Source organism: Cryptomeria japonica, chromosome 1 (assembly GCF_030272615.1).
Source record: "Cryptomeria japonica chromosome 1, Sugi_1.0, whole genome shotgun sequence".
Lineage (NCBI taxonomy): Eukaryota > Viridiplantae > Streptophyta > Pinopsida > Cupressales > Cupressaceae > Cryptomeria > Cryptomeria japonica.
Genome location: NC_081405.1, coordinates 551,713,052 through 551,736,437, shown reverse-complemented (window position 1 = coordinate 551,736,437; position 23,386 = coordinate 551,713,052). Strand labels below are relative to the sequence as shown.

The window sequence follows — 23,386 nt, the reverse complement described above, 5'->3', positions numbered from 1 at the left end:
TTCATCTCCAAACAAAGGTGATTTTCCTTGATATCGCCTGGTTGTTTGCTGTCTTCAGACCATTGTTGGCAGATTGGAGGGTGCATTGAAGATCATTTTCAGACTTGTGGAAGATGGCGCCATAGCTGGGAAAGTTCGATTTTTATTTGGCAAGTGTTGGGAGCATATTTTGGTGGATTCCATGCATGTTTGATGCCGCCATTGTTCCCTACTTGCTGCCATTGCCTCAGATCTGAGTTTTAACACCATTGCTTTAGCTGGTTTGACCTCCATTGTTGGCTGTCCATCAATTTTCGGACTTAACTTTTATTGCCCAGCCAGTTGCAACTATAGTGATTTGCATTTGGAGACATTTTGGAGGCATTCTAGGATCATTTTCAGACCATTGGAGGGCTGTCTCAGGTCTGCAACTGTGTTATTGGGTGCTTGTCCTCATAAACTTATCTTTTACCAGCCATACCTATGCTCCCAAGATTGATTATTTTCATCATCAAGACTGATTTTTATCAAGTTTGTGAATATTTTTGAATGATTGCAACATGTTTTGAGAGTTTTATTCATATAGTTGCAGGTTGTTTTCAGAATTGCAACCTCCATTGTTGATTGTGGAAGGTGTCTTCAGACATAAATTTTGTGAAAACACAACCTTTCACACCTTTCCCTAGTCACTCTTGATCCGGTATACTCCTTTGCACTATGATTTGCACGAAATTTCTAAGTATAAGGAGGTGTTGATTTCATGAGGGTTTCATACCCTAGTCTTGTCACATTTTGTGTTTAAATTGTTAAGATCTACCTAGAGTGTGGACTATTTTCCCGACTTCATACCCTAATTAGCCTAAATCATTAGAAAGTTAGGAATCCTATTAAGAATATTATATTTTTTCTAAGTTCTAACTTCAAGCTTCGTACAGGTGCGATGTCGAAGTCCGGATTTAAGGAAAGAAGAGAACAACAGAAGATACTGGAGATTGGATTCTATCCAGAATCCAAGATGTCATCCAGATGGAAGGAGATTACGGATACAAATATGCATTTCCTGAGCCTGAACCTGGTGCGACAATGGATGTTCGGAGTCAGCAATTAGATTCCTTCCCCAACGTATGTGAACATTATGAAGAATGGTATTTTTCAAGCCACTGGATTTCCACAGTCCATACAATGCAATGAGCTTAATTTGGAGTGTGCACGATGTTATGATCTTCGAACGCGAATGATCAAGACTCCTAAGGGCGTTGTCATTGCCTACCTTGTTGAGGATGCGATTGCTGAGGTGTTTGGAATTCCACGTGGAGCATATATGAAGAATGCAACTAAGGATGAATATGAAGAGCGGTACACGAAAAAGATGGATGCGTGTAAGAGTATAATAAACAAAGAGTGGATGATCGAGCCTAGGCTTCATCATTCCAAGGCTCCCAAGACACTCATGTGCACAGACTTCAAAGAGGAATATAGTGACTTAGTATTCCTGCTTAACAGAGTAATGGGGACGCCACAGGGTGCAATATTCGATGGATGGATGCTCTACTTCATCCATGATTGTCTTAGAGGGACATTGATAAATTGGTCTAGAATCATAAGTGACAATTTGGACTTTGAGCTGAGGAATGTAGAGCGGTCCAAGTCATTCGCTATGACTTCCTACTTGGTATACCTGCTTGCACGGTTTGTTTCATACCAATGATTGATATGCAGAGGTGAAGTCGGGAATGGGCAAGGACAATTCAGGAGTCATGAATGCTATCCCCAGCTGAAAATGTATAGAATTGAAGACTATAAGAGAGTGAATGATGTATTCACCATGTACATCATGCGGATGCTGCAAGGCGGAATCCACAAGAGGCTGTCCAAGGAGGCAACAAAGCTAATAGAGAAATATGGATCGTGGTATATTCAGTTTACCACTTTCACGTACCTTAAGATTCATGGGTTTCAATCCAAACCCTACATGCTTCCTAGGTATCCTTTCTTACAGAATGATTTTGTTGGAAGTGGTGAGACAACTTCTAGAGTTTGATTCCATTCAGAGAGAGAAGCATAGGACATGCATGACATTCCCTATTTCAGTTGGGAAGACGTTGGAGGTTTGCTAGTTTGCCTTAGCCGCCAACATTGCAAGTGAGGAGCTTGCATTCTATCGATTTGCAACCTTCAAGAAAAGAGAAAGATTCGATCTCGATAAAAAAGTTGGAAGGATCAGGGGAGAAAAGTTCATCCACAAGGTAGACATAGAAGATTATTGGGCCAACTTGATGGACGAGCAGGCAGTGAAGAGACGAATGTGATCCAGAATGTCAGTGGATTTCATGAGGAAGTGTGGACTTTTCCTCATTCCTGATCAGGTGTTAGATGACAGGGATCATACGCATCCACAGTATGAGAATGAAATGAAGAAGGGAATCTTATTGCCTAATTGGTCAGACTCAGAAGAGATTGATCTGAATGTATTGATGAGAGAGGTCTTGAGTTTCTCTTGTACATGGGTAGATATTCAAATGAATAAGTTAGTTGATATGGGTGTTTCTTTCACTTATGAAAAGATGAAGCCTGAAGAGTCTACTTCCAAAGATGATCAGAGGACTATTAGTGATGTCAGGATTCATGCAGACGAAGAGAGTCAAGCTCCCAAGAGAAGGAAAAACACACCAGGAGGAGTCAAGGCCAGAGGGAAGAAGATTGAGGAGGTAAAGAAGAAGAAACCCAAGACTATCATTCCTTCACCTATCATTCCTCCACCACCTCTCAGTGTCTCATCAATTAAGGAAATTGAAATAAGAGAACAGAATAAGGAAACCCAACAATGTTCCAACACAATGATACTACCAGAGAATATTTAGGAGTTACATTCCACAACGACATCTGCTCCACTAAATGAGAATGATGATTAGCCGAGATCCCTTGCTGTCCTTTTGGAGGTTAGTTTGGGAAATGAGATATATGATTTGACCAGGAGTAATCTCGATGATGATGATGTTATCTCGGCATTGAGAGGACTTGATCCAGATATGTGTCTTGATGATGGTATGGAGATGGCCAGTATTCCTAACTGGCTGATGACAAGTATGGAAAAGAGTAAGAAAATGATAGAGGTATAGCCTATTGATAACATTGATGATTACCTTGCTAGGAGCAATAAGGAGAGCCGAGATTATGTTGCACATAGCTAGAGATGAGACAGGAATGCGGATTGTGCAGGTGGCTGTTCCTATTGGAGGTGTGACAACGGACATTGCTACTCCCATGGGTTTCCAGATTACTTCAGTTGCCCTTGGCTGTACATCAAGAGAGCAAGAGTTTCGAGAGGTTGGTGATAACCTTAAGGCGATCAACGCAAGGTTAGATAGAGAAATTGAAGAGAAGGAGAAGTACAGAGAAGAGAATATCAGACTTAGAGAGTATATTGCGGGGATAAGGCGTGAGAATCCCACCCTTATTTCCCCTATTGCGGTTGATCATGGACTACATTCACACTATGAGGCAGAGAGAGATACACTCTTGGAGGTAGAAAAATGGATTGAGAGTGCAAGAAAACAGGCAGATGATTTCCTCACTCGGTTTGTCCAGGCATATGATAGGACAACAGGGCTCATGTTTAGAATCCAGTATTTGGAGGGAGTTTGGGAAGAATTCCGGCCTATTCAGGAGAAGACTATTCCACGCCTCAAAGCTTTGAAGAAGATTCCCAAGTCCACTTTGATCAGTGAGAGCATTGTGCACAGTGGAGACATATACGATTTCCATGGCTGGTATTGTTCATTGGTCGTGAAGAGATTGACTTATGAGAACGCCCAGTTGAGTTATACGAAGATGGAAGGATTGATTCAGGACATTCAGATGAAGATCCTTGCTTCGATTGAGGAGTTATTGGGTGTTGATTTTAGTGATGCTAGTGGTTTACACTTAGCCGGATTAAGAGACAAGATGAAACTTACGTATTTTTGTCAGTTGGACTCTTTGAAGAAGAGTCAGATAGATGATTTGGTCTCTTTGTTGATTCATGTTCATAGTTTGCAGAAGCTCATGCCAGATTGGGATAACACTTTGGACGCTTGCTCGGATTCATTAGACGTGATTGACTCTTTGAAGAAGAGTCAGATAGATGATTTGGTCTCTTTGTTGATTCATGTTCATAGTTTGCAGAAGCTCATGCCAGATTGGGATAACACTTTGGACGCTTGCTCGGATTCATTGGACGTGATTGATTTGCAGCAAGATACCTTGCCTAGCATTTCCATGGAGGAATTAGATTCTGTATTGGCTAGATTCTTGGGGTATGCTAGGAGAGAGAGATCCAGGGAGGAATCTTCTAGATGATTCCCTATTTGATGACTAGGTATCTTTTTATTGGGCCATATGTTGGTGGCACCATTTTTGATGTAAACCCTAATTAGGGCAATTCTAGGGTTTTGTTGGCATGATCTTGGCCGTTGATCTTGTATCAATCTTGGCCATCCATTTTGTAAGAGACTCTATATATATCTCCTTTTCTCTCATTTGTAAGAGAGTTTTTGTAGAATTGTTGGTATATGCTGCAGCTATTTGAATCTAAATCATTGTTCAACTGTTGGTGATTTTGCTCTTCAAATGTTGTTTTGCATTCATGGTTCTCAATTCCTCCAAGTTAGATTAGAATTTGTTTTCATTTTTATTAGATTGAGTGAAAGATTTGCTGAGTATATTTGTGTGGAATCATTAATCCATACCACTAGCCTCTTGCCATTCTTAAGTGCGCCTTGTGTGGTCAACTGAAAATTTGTGTAAGCTTAACTTCAATTATTATGCATCCCTTAACAAGCATCAACTTGGATGGTGTCAATGTGTGATGGTAATAATTTGAAAATCAAGAAGTATACCTTAGATGATTGCACTAAGCTCGTGTCAATACCTGTTTGTGAGACCTTACCTAGTTTGATTCCACTAAACTTGTTCATCATTTCCTACATTCCTAGGCCAAGAATAGATTTCCTGAACCCTATTCCTTTTGCCCATTTTTTTAGTAAGGATTAAATCCAGAACTACATTGCTAAATCCTATGTTGTCTGCATACCCATTCCACATATTTCATGATCGAAGAAGATAATCCTAACTTTTGTGTAAGTCCCCAAGTGAACACAACAATTCACATTGACCATTGAGTTACCCACTCGTCAAGACCTGACATGTAGAAACCTTGGAATCATTTTAGTTGATCTTACCCTTAGCATCTGAGGTGATTTTGTTCAAGAGAGGGTAAATTACCTTGGTATTTTATTCTGAAATGTTATGCACTAGAAGGAGGGCCTGATTTGCGATCATCTTCAAAGATTATGTTCCGGAATGGTGTTGCCTGAGGAAGAACTTATCCAAGGTGAACAAAGAGATATCATTTCACAGTTCAACACTCTTGCTTGGAGAAACCAAAGTAGTCACGCTGAATTCAGACAAGTGAGAGCAGTGATAAACAAAGAAGAACAATTGGGAAACTTGCCTCATATTATCATTGTTCCTAGAGAGTTGATCGTGAGAACCAGTCTACCAATCAGTCAAGAAGAAATTGAACCAGTTGAAGACTTTTAAGTTGATATGAGACACAATGGTGCTGCCTGATCCTGATAGGACGGACGAGATTGAATTGGATGAACTTGAGTTCAAGCAACCGAACTTTGAGTATTATTGTTTATATACATACAAACCTGTACCCGTAGTTAGGAATAAAATTTGCCATACCAACATACTTGAACCCTGATCTTGTACTCGTAACTATATTAGGACCTACAATTTAGTGTAATTCCATTAGGAGCTATTTAGGAAAGAAACAATTCATGTGAAAAATAAGGAGTGGTTATTTTGAATTTGAATACTCATAGGTTCCCAAAAATATCAGTGACATAAATACTTTTTAGTAGTCCATTAGGAATCAAATAGTTCATGTGAAAATGCAAGGTGGTTATTTTGCAACCAAATTAAATATCTCCAAAAATGATTGAGCTAGGTAGATTATTGGTTTATTTAAGGGATTGTATTACTTTACATAATCTTTTGTATCAAACTGATATATTCCTGTCCATTGAAATCTATTTTTATAAAGATCTTGGTTTTGAGAATGGAGCAATCTTTTTTTGTGGAACATGATAAATAGGATAGGGGTTGCTAGATGGCTGTAATTTCCTCCAAAAAAAATTGGAAAAAGGATATGCTGAAATTGATTGTTGTGAAGAAAACGAAAACAACAGGTTCTAGTAGCAAAAATCCTTTTTGTAGCATCTTTTTTGAACTAAGGATTGATTATGATGTTATCAAAACTACTTTGATATATTGCCAATGATTATGATATTGCTAATAGGATTTAACTGCGTAGTTTTGAGTCAAGTTCATTGACCCATGTTTCATGTGTAGTGGTTTAAAGGAAGCCGTCTCTAATGAGAATGAATGGTACACTTAGCACTCTTTGCATCTAGGTGATGCTCACATAGGTGAAGTATTGAGCCTTCTCGGGAGGTCACCCTTCCTAGTACCACTACAACTCTAGCGCGCTTAACCATGGAGTTTCTCAAGGTTAAGCCCACTTCAGTTGCTACATCATTTGCAAAACCTCCAGCAAGTGTTGTGCCTTATGAGTTTCTCTAGGGTAAACTCTTTGGACTAAATGTAGTTAGAGGAGCCAAAGTTATAATGAGGGTTCCCAACAAAATTTTCAAGGGGCAAGGACATGTTTAATTACAAAGTTGAATAATGAAGAGGAAAGGAACAACTGTCGGTCACAAAGGAAGAACCAGAAAAAGAATTTTTAAAGAAGAAAGAAGAATTAAGAAGGAAAGCTATTAGTAATTATAAAAGGAAAAATAAAGTTGCACTAATAACGAGAGGAAGAGTTGACATTGCAAAAGGAAATTACTAGGGTAACAAGCCAGATGAATTAGAAGAAATAGATTTTTTTCCTACCAAATCTAAAAGATACCATGAAATTCATCATGGAAGAAAATAAGACCACCACAAGGCCTAGTTTGAAGAAAGGGAAGCCCAACTATTAAAGGAATTAGCAAACATTGTGGAAGAAGAAAGTGTCCTAGAAAAATTGAAAAAGAAGAAAGTCACCTAGAAATATTGAAATAGTTCAAAAAAAACTGGAACAAGACTCGAAATACCAATTTAAATACTTCGTACATGGAAGAAAAAGCTTGTCATGATAGAATTTCAAGTCAATAATAGACACTTAAAACATACTAATTGACTTAGGACTAGATGTTGGCATTATCCCTAAAAGCGTTTGGAAGGAATATAGGAAATTGACACTATAGGATACACCTATTGCCCTTGTAGATGGCCTTGTTATCAGTACACTTGGAACTTGGAGGAATGTGGAAGTTAACCTATTAGGGATCAAAAGCAAGTTTAAGAGGAATGTGGAAGTTAACCTATTAGGGATCAAAAGCAAGTTTGACTTTGAAGTCATTGAGATGAAGGAACCATTTGATACATTAAACATCCTATTGAATTTAGAGTGGTTTGTGAATTGCAATGCATTATCGATTCAAGTAATGAATTGACAAGTGTAATATAATACACATCCCATTTGAAACAAATATGAAAAATGCATACATAGATGTGATAGCACAATAAGAAAGTGAAGGAGAAGTTAAGCACTATATTCCTTGGGAAAATTCTTGAAAAGGACACAAGTAAAGACCCTAATTCGGAAGGAGAGATTATCCTTAACACTAGTAGTTATAGGACGAACAATGAGGATGTTTTGGAGGCCTGCCTTTGGGATGAACCAAAGAAAAGGTCTGGAAAGGTTTTAGGAGTCAGAAGGATATGCAGTTTAAGAAAAAATCAGAAACTTTTCAAATAATGTAATTGCTGATGGGGGTAACCGACAACAAAATTTACTTAACCAAAATAGTGATAGAGAGAAACAAAACGACAAAAAGTATCATTTGAACCACATTTCACATGACATATCACACATTAGGCTTCATTGGTACTCAAGAGTTGGAAACTTAATAGCTTACGTTTCAGCCATGGAAAAGATATTTGGAGAAGACCTCAGATTAGAAGCTGTCCAAGACACTTTAGAATGTAATGCGACATGATGGTTGTACACCCACAAACCTAATATCCCAACTTGGAAACCATTTATAGTTCTTGTAAAAACAAGATATCTTCTCGAAGGAGAGTGGAAACGTACCCATGAATGCTGCAGTGAGATTAACTTTGAGGTACATATAGAAAATTTAATCAAAGAATGGACTAATAATATAGAATATGATGATAGACTATGCACCCAACTCTTTTCTTGGACAACATAAATTATAGCAAAACTTTGTATGTCAACCAAGAAAAGAGAGGAGAAACAAGAGAATGGAATATGGTATATGAAGATTTTTGCAAAATCTTTCTGTTCTATAATTCCAAAGCAATCATCCACAATGCATTAACAAAGATGAAGGAAATAATCTTCTTACCCATAGAAGTGGTAAAGAATATATGTGAAGACAAGAAAAACGAGGCCATACCAACCAAAGAAAAGGAATTTGGAAACTTATGGAACGAATGGACAAGATAGATACTTCACCACAAAAACTGTCATACTACAAAGGAAACAATGGAAGATGAGGACGACAAAGAAAAATTGAAAAATTGGGAAATTGGAGTAAATGAGGTAGAAAGGGAAATAACCATAAAGAATGTGTTGGAAAATCAATATTTTAATCAACCTTTAAGAACAATAAAGGAAAATAGCAGCAGAGGGAAGTCCTCAAATGGTCAAAATAAGAAATTATTGGAATGAGAACAAGGTCATGCAAATTGTAGAGGGACTAGAGGAATATGAAGACTTTTATTTCTCCACACCTGCATTGATTTGAAGGGCATCAAGAAAGTAGCAATACTGATGAAAATTCAATTAAAAGATGACGTAGAACCACAAAGGGAGAGACCCTACATAATCATTCCTAACGCCAATAAAACTAGTGGAAGATGCTGAATGGATAAATCCTATGGTAGTACAACAAAAGAAATAGGCAAAATAAGGGTGTACATTGATTTTAGAGAACTAAAAAAGGCATGTACACATGATTCTTTCCTAACCACCTTCATAGAAGAGGTGCTTGAATTAGTAGTAGGTATAGAAGTATATTCATTCACATATGGCTTCTTAGGATATCACTAGGTGAAGTTTTAGGGGAAGACCAGCCTAAACAAAATTTACTTTAGAATGGGGTCGTTCTTGTAGACAATAATGTTTTTTGGCTTAAATGCACCAACAATATTTAGTAGAATCATGATCAATGCATTCAAAGAATTTATTCAAGACTTATTAGAAGTATACCTAGATGATTGGACTATTTATGGATTTATCAAATATCATGTCCTTGTACTTCATATGATGCTAAAAAGATGTAAGAGCCTTCAAATCACATTAAATTTGAAGTTCATACTTGTTGTACCTTTTGGTACACTGCTAGGATATATCATATGTAGAGAAGGCTTAGTGGCGGACCCGCTTAAAATAGCAACAATCCTAATCCTTCCACTTCTAAAAATGATTTCAAAGGTGAAAACATTTTTGGGTTATATGGGTTAGCACAAAAATGTCCACCAAAGGATGCACAATAGTTGCAAGATCCATAGAAGAACTCTTAAAGAAGAAAACAAATAAAAGCTTTTATTTGACATAACAATTCAAAGACACCTTTGATACATCAAAAAGGAAAGTAGTAGAAGCACCAAATTTAATATTTCTAAATTGGAATATCCCATTTCATGTATATGTGGATGCTTTAGGAATTGGAATTGGAGTTGTGTTAACACAACTAAGAAGAAAACCTCTGTTACACGAGGACGCGTTCCCAAGGTTTTTTGTGTGGGTCCTTGTATCGGGGATGGGGATGGCTTGGTGATGTTTCAAGCCTAGAATTAAGGAACCCAACAACGTTGGGTTACAATAGAGTACAATTTATTTGGCATCAATAACTTGTATTCTAATTGAAATTCCAATAAATGTTTGATGCTTTGTTTAAGGAAACTCATTTCCAAGCATTTGGTCTTATTAAGATGGAGGACATCAAACTAGCAAATTGACTTTTAAAGGTAGGTCATCTTTTCTAGTCTTTTTGCTAAATTCCAATGTCTTAACATACCTCAACATATTAGCAGTGAGGTAGCCAACACATTTTTCTAGGAGCTTGTGTCTTATACAAAGTAGATTCCTTGCCTCACTCTATATTAATCACCCTTTGTTAATATTAATCTTTTAAGACTATACTTTTGTTACGCCTTAAACACAATCTGGGTGAACCAGGCAACTTTATTCATTAATACTTAAATATACCAAGGTAAGCACATAATAGGAACACCAATCAAAACTCAGTCCTATTCTTCAAGCACTGCCCATTGTGGCTCCCCTACATATCTCAACTTTTAAGAATAAGATGATTTGATATAGATTACACACAATAATAGAAAGACTTCATCCTCACAATTTTGGATGGGATTCTCAACTTTTCATTTGGATCAAAACTATTCTTTAATACTTACAACACAATCTATGTACAATAGTATGATGATGTTCGTATAATGTGAACTTCAAAGTATGAACACAAAACCATATAGTGAGCATCTGGAATGGGAAGTGAATGTGACCCTACTACATTATTGACCTTATATTACTTGGTTCACCAACACATAAACCGTTTTTCAATAAATGTTACCATCTGAAAAGTGGAAAGCTTGTGCATCCCATATTGCACCATCTCTCTTTCCAATATCCATTCTGTGTAATCACCATTTACTACCGACCATCCAATTAGTTCTTACTTCTTAGTCTATTGTGCTTTAACTCCTCAATTCAACACACAAGACTATTTGGATCCTAGATGAGTTTAATGAGTAACTTAATGAAATATCCCTATGGATATTTGCTCCAGATTTTACCAAAAGTTCCAAAGTAATTTAAACAAACAATTTGCATGAAAACTGTTTTCTATTCATTCAACAGATTATATTAAAAATCATATAATATCAAACTGAATTAGAGATCTGAAACTAAATATGAATATTATCAACAAAATAGATAAATCATTACAACCTTCAGCAGAATAACAATAGAATTATCTTCCCAATCGTAGCCACAAAACTAACAGATGAATTGGATGCACATGAAACCTCCCAATCACAGTTACAGGATGTACAAAGGGATTGGAAATCCACATACCAACAGTAGTTTGATATCTTCAACAAACACCAGCTAGAGTAGATTGTTCACCACCGTAGCTAGTCTTCTTCAAGAGGGATTTCGTCCTCAAGAAGGCTGATATGGACCAAGTCCAAATCTCCAAAACCTCATAGGGTTACAACCAAGAAATGAATAAACCCAACATGCTTAAACAATCCTCTCAATCCTCTTTTATAACTTTCTGAATGTCCCTTGGCTTTCCATTTCCTCTAGCCTTTTCATTTCCTTTTCTTTTATTTCACTTTTGAAATAAAGGTGACTTAATTTGATTTCCCACTTAATTGAGTCACTTAAGTAATTATATAATATTATCTTTATGATGTTTTTAAAAAAGGAATAATAGTAAATAATTACGTTAATGCCTTATTAAATAATCAAACATGCTTTTAATTATTTAATTATATCTTAAGCCAAAAGGGGACATTACAAGTCCTCCCGCCCATAAATTGCTTGTCTTCAAGCAATTAGAACCAGGATCCCATACCAATCTTTGAGGCTGCCATGATCTTATGCTAAACTCATTTCCTGGTACTGTCATCTCTTGATTCCTCTGGAAAATCATCTGAATGATTGTTTGAAAAAATTTAGCAAAAACATTGACAATCATTGTTGAATTCCCTATGATTTCAGAATTCCAAGTCAATCTCAAGGAAAAGCCACCATGTTGACGTTGCGCCACTCTGTTTATAACAAACTGATTTGTGTCATCAATCTGTATCCTTAACTCCCAGGACTCCAAGAAGTGCCCATCATCATAACCCAAATTGGAATCCCTGAATTCAATACTAGGGAACAAATATTGCGCCAACATCTCAATGGAGTCTATGTCATCATCAAAATTGAAATCAACCAATGTAGGAATGGTATTTGGCATAGTTCTCACCACCATTTGCATTAAAACTTGTGTGATCTGCCCACAATCAAACCAAACCAAACTTGATTGCTGATCAAAGGGAAATCTACTCATTGGCAAATCATAGATTGTAATTCTTCGAAGAACTATGGGATCAACAACATTACTACTATAAAGCTCACAACTCCCATCCTGTTTCAACACTATAATGTTGTGCTTAGCTTCGTCTTCATCACTAGAATTGGATGGAACTCCATCATCCAACTGAAAAAGTGGATTGTCATGAATCACATCATCACCAAATTCAAGCAAAGGATTATCAATAATCTCAAACCATTGTTCTTGCTGATCCAAATTTCTAATTTTTGACTTTGGGCAATGCTGGTCCGAACAAAAAGTTTCACGTATGCTGTCAAACTCATCAATTGTCTCCTGGATCTCCTCGGCCACTCCCTTATTCTTTTGCTCCCAAAATTGTTTAGTAGCAATAAACTGATTTTCTGTTTCTTGTAGGGTCCTTTGAGCAATCTTCAACTTCTTCTGAGTTTCTTTGTATAAATCTATGGCCTCTTCTGCAACCTTAGTAGCCATATTTCTATCATGAATTACATGCAAGAAAGCTGCCTTGATTTCTTCCATATTATTTATAATTGATCGTAAATCAGCAAGGGAGATGTTAACCTTATGTTGATCTCTTGGTATGTTATGCATTAAATTTTCCACATACCTATGCGTGCCATCCATTGTAGATAAATTTTGAACTTATTTTTCAGTTGATACCAAGAGATGTCTTTCCCAATCTTGATCACCCACGGATGATGAACTGCTGTCATGCTGCATGAGGAAATCAGAATTCTTCTCAACCGTAGAGCTGTCCCCAATCAAATGTGCCTCTTCCTTTATCTTTGCAACAAGAAGCTAAGAATATGAAACAATAGAGACACTAGGACTCTGCTCTAAATCAGATGCAAGCAAGGGAAAATCAGATTTGCACTCAATGGAATCAACACTTCCAAGTTTAGTCCTACTACATGAAATCAAACCAGAAATCTCCTGTGTCATTGGAATGAAAGGATGATTCACTATTCCTAGGTAGTGCATTCACTATTTCTGAATTTGTATCAACTTCTTGGGCAATCAAGGTTGTTGGCTTGACCACTTCATTGCTTTCATTTTCAGCTTGTATTGATGCATGAACATCAAAAGAAACATCTTGGAGAATTGACACACTTCCATCCTTAGGCAAGGTATTCTCTTTGTTCTTTGAATTGAATTTCTCATCTTCTATTTTCTTCTCTTCTCTCTTCAAAATAGGCTTCAATTTGCCCTCACAAGAACTAAACACACCTTTAACTAATTCACCTGCAGTAGAAGAGACAACCCACTCATTTGTTTGAACAGCCATTAGCATGGATAATAGGGGTTGAGATATAACATCACTCTCATTAATCTACAAGACCATAATGGTCTTCATAGCTACAATAATTTCTTTGTCATGTGTTCCATTGGCTGTGACCAAGAAATGATGAAACATATCATAGATCAAATCATGCATTTCCAAATCTATTAAAAAATTGCTAATTCTGATTCATGCAAATATTTTTAGTATAGCAATTCTTCTTGAATAGTGAACACTTCTGAAATCATCAAGATCTTGAAAACTATCTACGATCGAGTGCAAAACCTCTTCCATTGTCTCATCATCATACGGAACTTGACGTGCCAAAATCCTCATGATTTCACTCAAACAAATTGCAACCATAATTGTTATATCATCATATGAATGGCTCAACCATTTAGGCTGACTTGGAAAAGGCACTGTTGGAACCAGAGCTTTTTCCAACTGATTTGAAGGTGACTGTCCCACTAATCCTAAATATCCTTCCAATGGATTCAAAGTAATGAAAACATCTCCTGATTTAGTTTGTGTACTGAGTTTGATACCATCATCACATAAAGCATTTGCTAACATCGAAGCCATACTTGAATCTAGAAAACTGTGAATTTTCTCTCAACAAGCCGGCTGGACTATATCAAATCTTGCCAAATTTGTTATACTTTTCATCAATTTGCTTACCTCATATAATGATCATTGAACATTCTGCAATACAGGAGATTGGTCAAGCTCCAAAGACTGTGATATAGATTCTAGTGCACTAATGACTTCTTCTGGAAAAAACTATGCACAGAAAATTGTCTATATTCTGCCCTGTTCTGGAATTGTAAATACTTAGATAATTCCCACAGCTTGGAAAAAATCAAACTTCAGTCTGTCTTTGTAAGAACCCTTACTAATACTGAACCAAAATTTCATCACAAAAACCACAAGTTCATAAAAATAGGCATAGGTCAAACACTTGGATGAATGTAATATTCAGAATTTATCATTTATTCTTTAGAGCAATTCTATCAAACACTTGGCATACTCTTTCCAGTTTACAAGAAGTCACTGTTCTGTTATTGGAATCATATGGTTTGCTGAAGAAAGAAGAATAGCAGTGGATTCTTTGCTATCTAGAATTGCTTCAGATTTACATGTAATCAGATTGGCATTTAAATCATATAAATTTGTAAACAACTGATTGCACATACCCGACAAAGTCCTTTCCTTCAGATGTGTCTGGCTCTGTCATCGAGATGGGTCCAGTTCATGCAAATGACTCTCGTCCACAGTCCTACGACAATATATTATTTCATTTACCAATGAAACCTGTCACCACTGTTATCCTTGTTCCACTTATCTCCTCTTCTGGGTCTGGATAGCATTTATATGTATGGCACAACTATACCCAATGTAAATCCTCAGGTATGACTTCCTTATCCACGGTGAGAAGAGATACTTCTGCAAATAATATTCTATGGAGGGAATGAATCACACGATTCTTGCAGTGATAGAAAAACTTCAATCACAATGACAAAATATTAGGCAGCTTAATGTTGTCACGCCCAGCAGAATGATGCTCAAAGGAAACGGTGCACTTATATTCCCCCGTGTTTCTTCTGTGAAGGCCACGTTGCTTCCTACACTCTTGTGAAGCTAGCATTTGCATCAGCAACACTGAGAACGATGGCCCGAAGGTATGAGCTGAGCAATGATAAACTTCTTTAACAACCCAACCCATAAATGATTTCACGAATTGATAATATTATTCACACTTAGGCATACAAAATCAACAACGAATTCTCTGTTTCGGTAGTATCATAAATGAAATACCACACTCTGTAATGAACATTTAGTCTCGCCAAGGAATGGTGCGATTCACGGCCAACACCAAATATGGTCAGAAATGTATTACGACTTTAGAGGGAAACTTAACATCCAAGAATTGGAATGGTTTCTCCTCACAACTTTGAATCAGGTGTTGAAAAGTGCAAGTTTTGTTCCAAGCAACCTATGACCAAGGGAAGACACAAACTCATAGAATAGAGCCGCGTTTAGTTGAGAAGAAGCCACGATGAGAAGAGCTACTTCTGCAAATAATATTCTATGGAGGGAATGACTCTCACGATTCTTGCAGAGATAGGAAAACTTCAATCACAATAATAAGTGGCTCCCTTCAAGCCTTCATGCCTAGCTAAAGAAATAGATCCAAGAAATAATTCCGCTCCATAAATTGGTATCGCTTAGAATTCTCCTTTCCACGATCTTTGGTTTGATTCTCCTACGCCCCACAAAAGCACTTCGATGACACCAGAAGCACTTCCAATTCCTGTTGCTGCGGTAGGAGGAAATAGACTCACACCATTCCATAGCTGTGCCGAAGATACACTCTGTGATTATTAATATATATCGCCTATTTCTTTAAAGTTCATACTCCCTGATATGAAGATGGCCTCAATAATATGTAGTGCTAAACATTAGGATATTAGAGTCACCCGCAAGATATATTAGAGCCACGACTTCACTAACATTCTCAATCCCAAAGACAAGTTATGGCCATTATACAAAATCAATTCAACCTTTCAACTTCCAAGAGCAACCTAAAAAACGCTTCCAGGTGAAAAGTCTCCATGGGTATGTGGGAAGCCTCCCGCACACAACAACTCACCTGTTATGTAGGAGCTGTGATACAAAAAATAGAGGCCTGACCATTCATATTCTTCAATGCATTGGTTGATTCATACAACAGCATGCCTCGTCTGAATAAACACGACCTGCAACAAAATTCACACCTCAGATAATACTCAACACATAAGCGGTAAAAAGCAAACAAAGGGGTGTCCATCTGCGATGGGGCGATGTGTGAAATAGGTCACAATACCACGATGGAAGAAAAAATTGACAGCCAGGATGTGACTAGCCACTACTTTAATCAAAGCCACATGCAAGAGTGAAGCAAATAATTCCAATAACATATTTCTATCAACTGAGAACCTGAAGAAAATTCTTAACTCCTTGAATTCTTCTCATGAGTAGCAGTCAATAATCAACTTCAGCCATAACTTTAAATCATCTCTATTCAACAAAATATATCTCTGATTCATAATTCCTGAAATTTTTCTTCAAAGAAGACTTTCCATATTTTATTAATTTTGATCATTAAACCCAACCAGGCAACCAAGCTGCACCTTTCTGTCACTTGCAAATTCTTACAGGCTGGCAGGAAAACCAGCTTTGATACCACTGAAATATCCCCTATGGATATTTGCTCCAGATTTTACCAAAAGTTCCAAATTAATTTAAACAAATAGTTTGCATGAAAACTGATTTCTATTCATTCAACAGATTTATATTGAAAATCATATAATATCAGACTGAAATAGAGATCTGAAACTAAATATGAATATTATCAACAAAATAGATAAATCATTACAACCATAAACATAATAACAACAGAATAATCTTCCCAATCGTAACCACAGAACTTACAGAACGATTGGATGCACAGGAAACCTCCCAATCACAGTTATAGGATGTACAAAAGGATTGGAAATCCACATACCAACAGCAATATGATATCTTCAGCAAACACCAGCTATAGTAGATCTTTCACTACCGTAGCTAGTCTTCTTCAAGAGGGATTTCATCCTCAAGAAGGCTGATATGGACCAAGTCCAAATCTCTAGAACCTCACAGGGTTACAACCAAGAAATGAATAAACCCAACATGCTCAAACAATCCTCTCAATCTTTATAACTTTCTGAATGTCTCAATCTTTATAACTTTCTGAATGTCCCTTGGCCTTCCATGTCCCACTTAATTGAGCCATTTAAGTAATTATATAATATTATCCTTATGATGTACTTTTAAAAAAGGAATAATATTAAATAATTACATTAATGGCTTATTAAATAATCAAACATGCTTTTAATTATTGAATTATATCTTAAACCAAAACGGGACATTACAATTCCTCCCAACACTAAAGTTGGACCTTAAGGGGTTTACTAAGTAAAATTTATCTCATTCTGAACTAACGTCAACAGATCAATAAACCTAATATGCTGTTTAGAAACAATACAAACTCTTGCAAAAGTTGATATTCAGTCGTATGGAAACACATACCATGGCTGAACATATCATGCAATAATTATCAAAGGATCAGAGTTGGTTGTCATTTGTTTTCTTATTTGAAAATCTTCAGATATAGATACTAAGTCGCTTCAAGATTTATCCTTTTGGGAACAAAATGAATCTAGTAGTAATAATTTATTCAGACATTGGTTGACACAGATTTACGTATCTTTCGAATCAAATGAACATATTAAAAGAAGTTTCATATTTCTATTCAAACCATGTTCAGAAATGAACGTCTGCTATATAAGGAAGAAGGTCAACCACATCCTGTGGGTGAAAGGCTTTAAGAAAGAGCAGAAGATCAGTCACTTAGGCTACACCTAATGTATGGATGCCCACAGCTCTTCAAAGGTGTACGTGAACTAAAAGGGATGGTTGCTAATGCTGTCAGGTTTTCAGATGCAGATTCTGGCTCTACAAACTGGTAAAGACCATACCCATGGCCATACAGATTACTAACATCCTTTGAAATGTCATGGCACTGCTACAAGGACCCTTGTGGAGATCTTAGCCCCTCCTTTTAATAATGGTGCATGCTATCTTGCTCACCCATGCCAAATCTATAGGACATCCCTTTATTGTTAACCCACAGTACAGTTGCTCTATTACCCCCCTTTCTTCCTATCACTCCACCAGGTTTTATTTTTGACTCATCTCATGGTGACCAGACTAAACAAAATTAACCTTTTTCCAGTGGGACAGGATGATTTTTATTGACCCTGCCATTCTTTTTATCTTACGTTACCAAGTACGGCTAACGGAGGCTGGTGTGTGTCTGGATTTGAGCTGGGTCTGGTCTGAGTGTGGCCCCAGGTTCACCCAGGGTACTGCTTGGGCTCCTGGGTGGTACCCTGGGCAAAACTGGGAAGTACCACATATAGTTACAACTGAGAATTATAAAATAAAGCTACAGTGAATTATTTTGAGGAATGAAAGGGAGGGTGTTATGAAATTTTCTGATGTTTGAAGTTATGGAGAGGTGGTAGACAGTGACCCTGGGGAAGTTAAATATGTAGTTGTTGGCTTTTGCTTAGGAACATCAACAAAAACATTTTCATGAATAATTTCAACCTGTTACCGTTCCAAGTGAAACTTTAACGCAGCACTTTGGAAGCTTGAATCACTTGGCCTGCTTGGTAGAACTGTTTCCTCCCTCACCACTCCCCACCACGAATAGTAGTACTGGTTGTCCAACATGCACTTTTGTAAGAGGCACCAGGTGTGGGCCCTTGTAACATCATCTATTTCCCATACGGCTCTGTTTGGATTCTTTCCAAACCAGGAGTTAGACTTTGCCAAGCAACTTTTAAAAATTCCAGAAGTACCTATGTCCTTTCCCCCCTGTGTTGTGCTTTGATTGGGTGCATGTTAGGGTGCTTTGATTTGCGAATGTTTATGGCACAGACTCATTCTAAAGAGCTTGGAGTGTAATACAAGGTCCCATTCAATATGTCTGACAGGAGATTGAACCACTTTAGGTGGTTCTATAATTTATGTGTTTCTCTTTGTCTTTTGATTGATTATTATTCAATAACATTTATTCCCATAGAGCAGCCCATACAATATTGGTAGATTAATATTTGAATAATTAGCAACAAATTTGTATTCAAGATAATATTTCCAAGAGGACTTGAGCTATAGAGAAGAGCAAAATCATTACTGTCACAGTAGTATTCAAGGCTCTTACATACAATGATACTGGGTCACAACATCAACATGGTTAACAAATTCAAAATTCCATTATGTTTACTTCATAACTGTGATTAAGACCTGGTTACAAGAAGTTTAAATTGGATGCCTTCGGGGGATGTGACATAAATATAATTCAAGTAGCACTCTAGCTAGCAGCCTAACTTTTGAAGGCTTGATGTCAAATGCCTGATCTGATCCAATTTCACTCAAGTTTTTGTCTTCTGTTTTTCACCAAAGTACATTTTTCTGTTAAAATCATCTTATTTGCTTGTCTATGTGCTTAGTTTCAAAACAGGATGACCATTTGGTGCTTAATTTTTGATGGTATGCTTTCAGCAAGAGCGGGTTGAAGATGCATTTAGAGAGTTCAATTGGGAATTAACGAATCACTTGTAGAAATGGGCTAAGAGCTTGCCAATTAACATTAGGTGTCCATTCTTCATATTCTGACACAGGAGATTCCTCCTTTCTGTATTCTGTTAAATTAATTGAAATACAAATAGAGTTTAAGGTCATGATGTATATTCGTCTTTATTGTTCACTCTTCCATATACTCAATAAAATCTAGCGTTGTGATTTTGCTTCTGTGCCATGTTCAAAAACCAAGGCCGGTTTTATATCTGATTTGTGTAATCATTTTCATAAAATGTAGAGTCTCCTTTAAAGCAAAAAGTTGATGAGAGGTTACTAGGTCACAAGTGGGGGTATCTATTAGAACTTGTACCTAGCTGATAACTACCACAAGTATGGCTACAAAGGTCATCAGAACATAGTTTCTCATGCAGGAAAGGTGTGATAGCCCACTAGGAACTGTCTTTTGTGCAGCAATCACTCACTAGATGATAGCATGATGGAGATAATGTTTTCTGCCACTGTACAAGTTGTGGGTTAGGAAGTTTATGATATTTTGCTGTTTGTCAGTTTAAGAACTATCATAAAGTATGATATTTATACTCTTTAAGAGATCATCTTTTTAAAGAGAGCAGAGAAATGACCGCAGATGATGTTTAGAGGATAAAATTCAAAATTTAAATTTGACATCTAAACTCACCGAACAACAGCTTTTTATAATCACAAAAACATTTTGTAACAAAAATGTAAGACTTGCAAATGCTTCTATTAGCAGAATGCCTTTTTGTTATGCAATCTTAGGTAAAATTTTTTGTGTTGACGCAGAGAGTTTTGTCATGGGCTTCAAATCTTTTATTATCTTATCGTATTTTAGTTGAAAGTAAAAATTCAAGTAGGCTTCTGAATATGGTGCTATCACAGGGACATGACTGGAAAAGCAGGGTCTGAAGACAAAGCTTCTTGATGATGGGAAACAAATTTAGTAGGTACACAGTTTGCAACTTCATGGATACACATAACATATTTACATGGGCAGGTTTGGGGCTGCTGTCAAAGTTTGAGAGATTGAAAATTGGTTCTCCTTCAGATGTATAGCAACTTCAGTTTATTCTAATTTTGAAAGGTTTCATGTTTGTCATAGGTTTGTGCTAAACTCAAAAGAGTATATAGATTTAGTGGGAATGATTTGCTTCATTAATTTCAATTGTTTGATTTTGCTGGTTTTCTCTTCTCATTTGGAGATTTGTGCTTTTGAGGGTTCTTTTCCTTTTTCATTTTTTGAATATGACCTACTATGCAGATTTTTAAGGGTGTGAAATTGAAGCTAATTGTAAAATCAAACTTTTAAATTGAAGGTTTCGTTGTTCGTATCTAAGTTGGTGTGACTTATTGGCTTAACATATAGGTTTGCAAGGGCAAATACAGAAGATGGTTACAGTACATCTTTATGTTCATTTTATTCAAGATTTTAACATTGTTGAAATGGGTGGTTCTGCAGCACACATGCCTCCCAAAACATCTTATATCTGTTTGTGCTCATCTGTGAGAGTCTACCTTTAGCAATGGGTATAAGCCTGCTACAAATAGTAGTCTGAACCTACCATTGCCTTACTGGTACACATCCATGAATACGAAGAGACACTTTGCTAGAAGGGTGTAAGTTTTAACACAATTATTTTTTCCATAGACATTGCTACTGGATAAAAATGCACTTTTTCAAGCATACAAGAGAATCATATTTGCTTATAAACAAAAAATGTAAGACCATTGCACAAGAAGCTGAGATACCGCCTAATCCATTAGTGCAACACATGGTCAAGCATACAAGGGTTGGATTTTTACATACAAACAAGTGAATGGAAGGTTAGTTGTGTGAGAAGCTAAGATGACTGATCTATAAATGCTTATACGATTGAATCATTTGAATGTTTTGTCTCTCCATTGGGTACACTCATGACAAATGGTTTCCTTTGTTCTCATGTATGGGTTATATATATATTGAAATTTTTTACTGTCTATATGTTGTAAATTTAGAAAAAGATACTTTCTAATATTATTTGAAATTCTTAAAATGGGGTCAAAGGGGATAGCTGAATAAGTTTGTTTAACAACCTAATTTGAAAATTATGGACAACTTTAACCTTCTTTAGACCAGCTTGGTATGCAGGACCTATTAAAACATGCATTTGATTACACAATTTTAATGCTTCCTTTGCATTGGAGATCCTTGTTCTTGATGTTATAATCCTTATCTCTCTTCATGGTATTTGACTCCTCACGTGTTTGGAATGATCTATAGAGGAAAAGAGAAATGACAGTAACTATGTATATAAAAGCATAACAAGACCATGATATCATTTCTATATTTCAAAATTATGGAAATAAAGGTAACCATCTCATTTTGATTCTTGTGAGCTAGAAGAATTGAAGATTAGTGCATCTTCAACTTTGTTAGTATTGTAAATTTTATAGATTTGCTTGCACCAAGTGTTTTGGGGTTTGTGTTTATTGCATAGTTTTTTTAACAATATAAATTGACACAACCAAGGATAGAAAGCCGAATGAATGTCAACCTCCTTGCAACAACATGAAACGTTTAACTCTAAATGCAGAAATGTTTAACTCTCTCAGCTTGCAAAAACCTAGCAAATAGGATCAAATAAGTAGGTGGACCAAATCTGAGCTTGTAGCAACTTGCAATAAATGAAGTACTCACCACCTCTATCTCATTCAACCCACAACTATTTTGGGGAGCTGCCTTTGTCAATTTAAACTTGAATTTGTGTGTTTCCAAGTGTGGTGCCAAGATCAAGTAGAGGTTCAATCTTAATCAAATGTAACTCTTTCCATGAAGAAGAATCCTATCCACTAGCCAAAAGGAGTAAGGCATCACACCCTCCCTAACATTTTCAACATCAAATGCTTTAAAAGTTAAATGGAGTGCTCCAAGTTTCAAGGTTGACTTGGATTGGTCAAATATACCCTTTACAAATATTTCCTCATCTTTGAAATGTTATATATGCTCTTATAGGTGGGAACGATTAGCATAAGCAACCCCTCACATTAAAGAGGTGACATAAACATGCCATTAGTTTTCAAATAAGTGTCATGATGCAATCTTCAAGTTCCCACCAAGTGGGATGCCTAAAACCTCAATAAGAACCATCAAATAAATTTATATACCAACTTTAAGCTTCCAGTGACCTACAATAAATGAACACTTCCTCTCTTCTTCAACAAATGAAACAACACTAGAAACTAAATTTATTCAATCTAAACTTGAGTTTTTATATTTTCAACTCCCAAGTGTAGTATGACAATCATGAAGGAATCTAATCTTGGTCGATATAATTCCATGATGAATGATCTTCTTCACTAGATAAAAAATAGCTAGGTGCTGAGATACCCTCCTCTATATACATTGAATGCCCTCCATGATGAAGGATCTTTTTCACTAGATAAAAAATAGTTAGGTGTTGAGGTACACTACTCTACATACATTGAATGCTTGTAAGATCACACATCAACATGCATATAAATGCAAATGTATTGCCTCAAATTCTAATGTACAGTTATAGTAGTTAAAAATGTCCCTTATAAGTAACTTCTCATCTATAGTGCTTATAGATGCTCTTAAATGTATTAATGATTATAATAGGTAATAAAGAGGTATCATCATCACTTTGTCAACTTACGCCCAAGTGTCATGAGGAAATTCCCAATTTTCCCACCAGGGAAAGATAATTTAAGTCTA

At 36.5% G+C, this 23,386-nt stretch overlaps 1 protein-coding gene across 9 annotated transcripts in view; it reads left to right on the top strand.

Annotated features, from left to right (window-relative positions):
- LOC131044878 (protein S-acyltransferase 8) overlaps positions 1 to 21,552 on the top strand; it is an 85,250-nt gene extending 63,698 nt beyond the window's left edge. For 3 of the 9 annotated variants that reach the window (XM_057978348.2, XM_057978342.2, XM_057978349.2), the window contains one exon: positions 20,554 to 21,007. In XM_057978348.2, the coding sequence (XP_057834331.1) occupies positions 20,554 to 20,580 (27 nt within the window). In that variant the 3' untranslated portion in view covers positions 20,581 to 21,007. Of the gene's footprint in view, positions 1 to 20,553; positions 21,008 to 21,037 lie in introns of those variants that run through there. The other 6 variants (XR_009105722.2, XR_009105724.2, XM_057978343.2 and 3 more) reach the window with 3 other exon arrangements.
- The last annotated feature ends 1,834 nt before the right edge of the window (positions 21,553 to 23,386 follow it).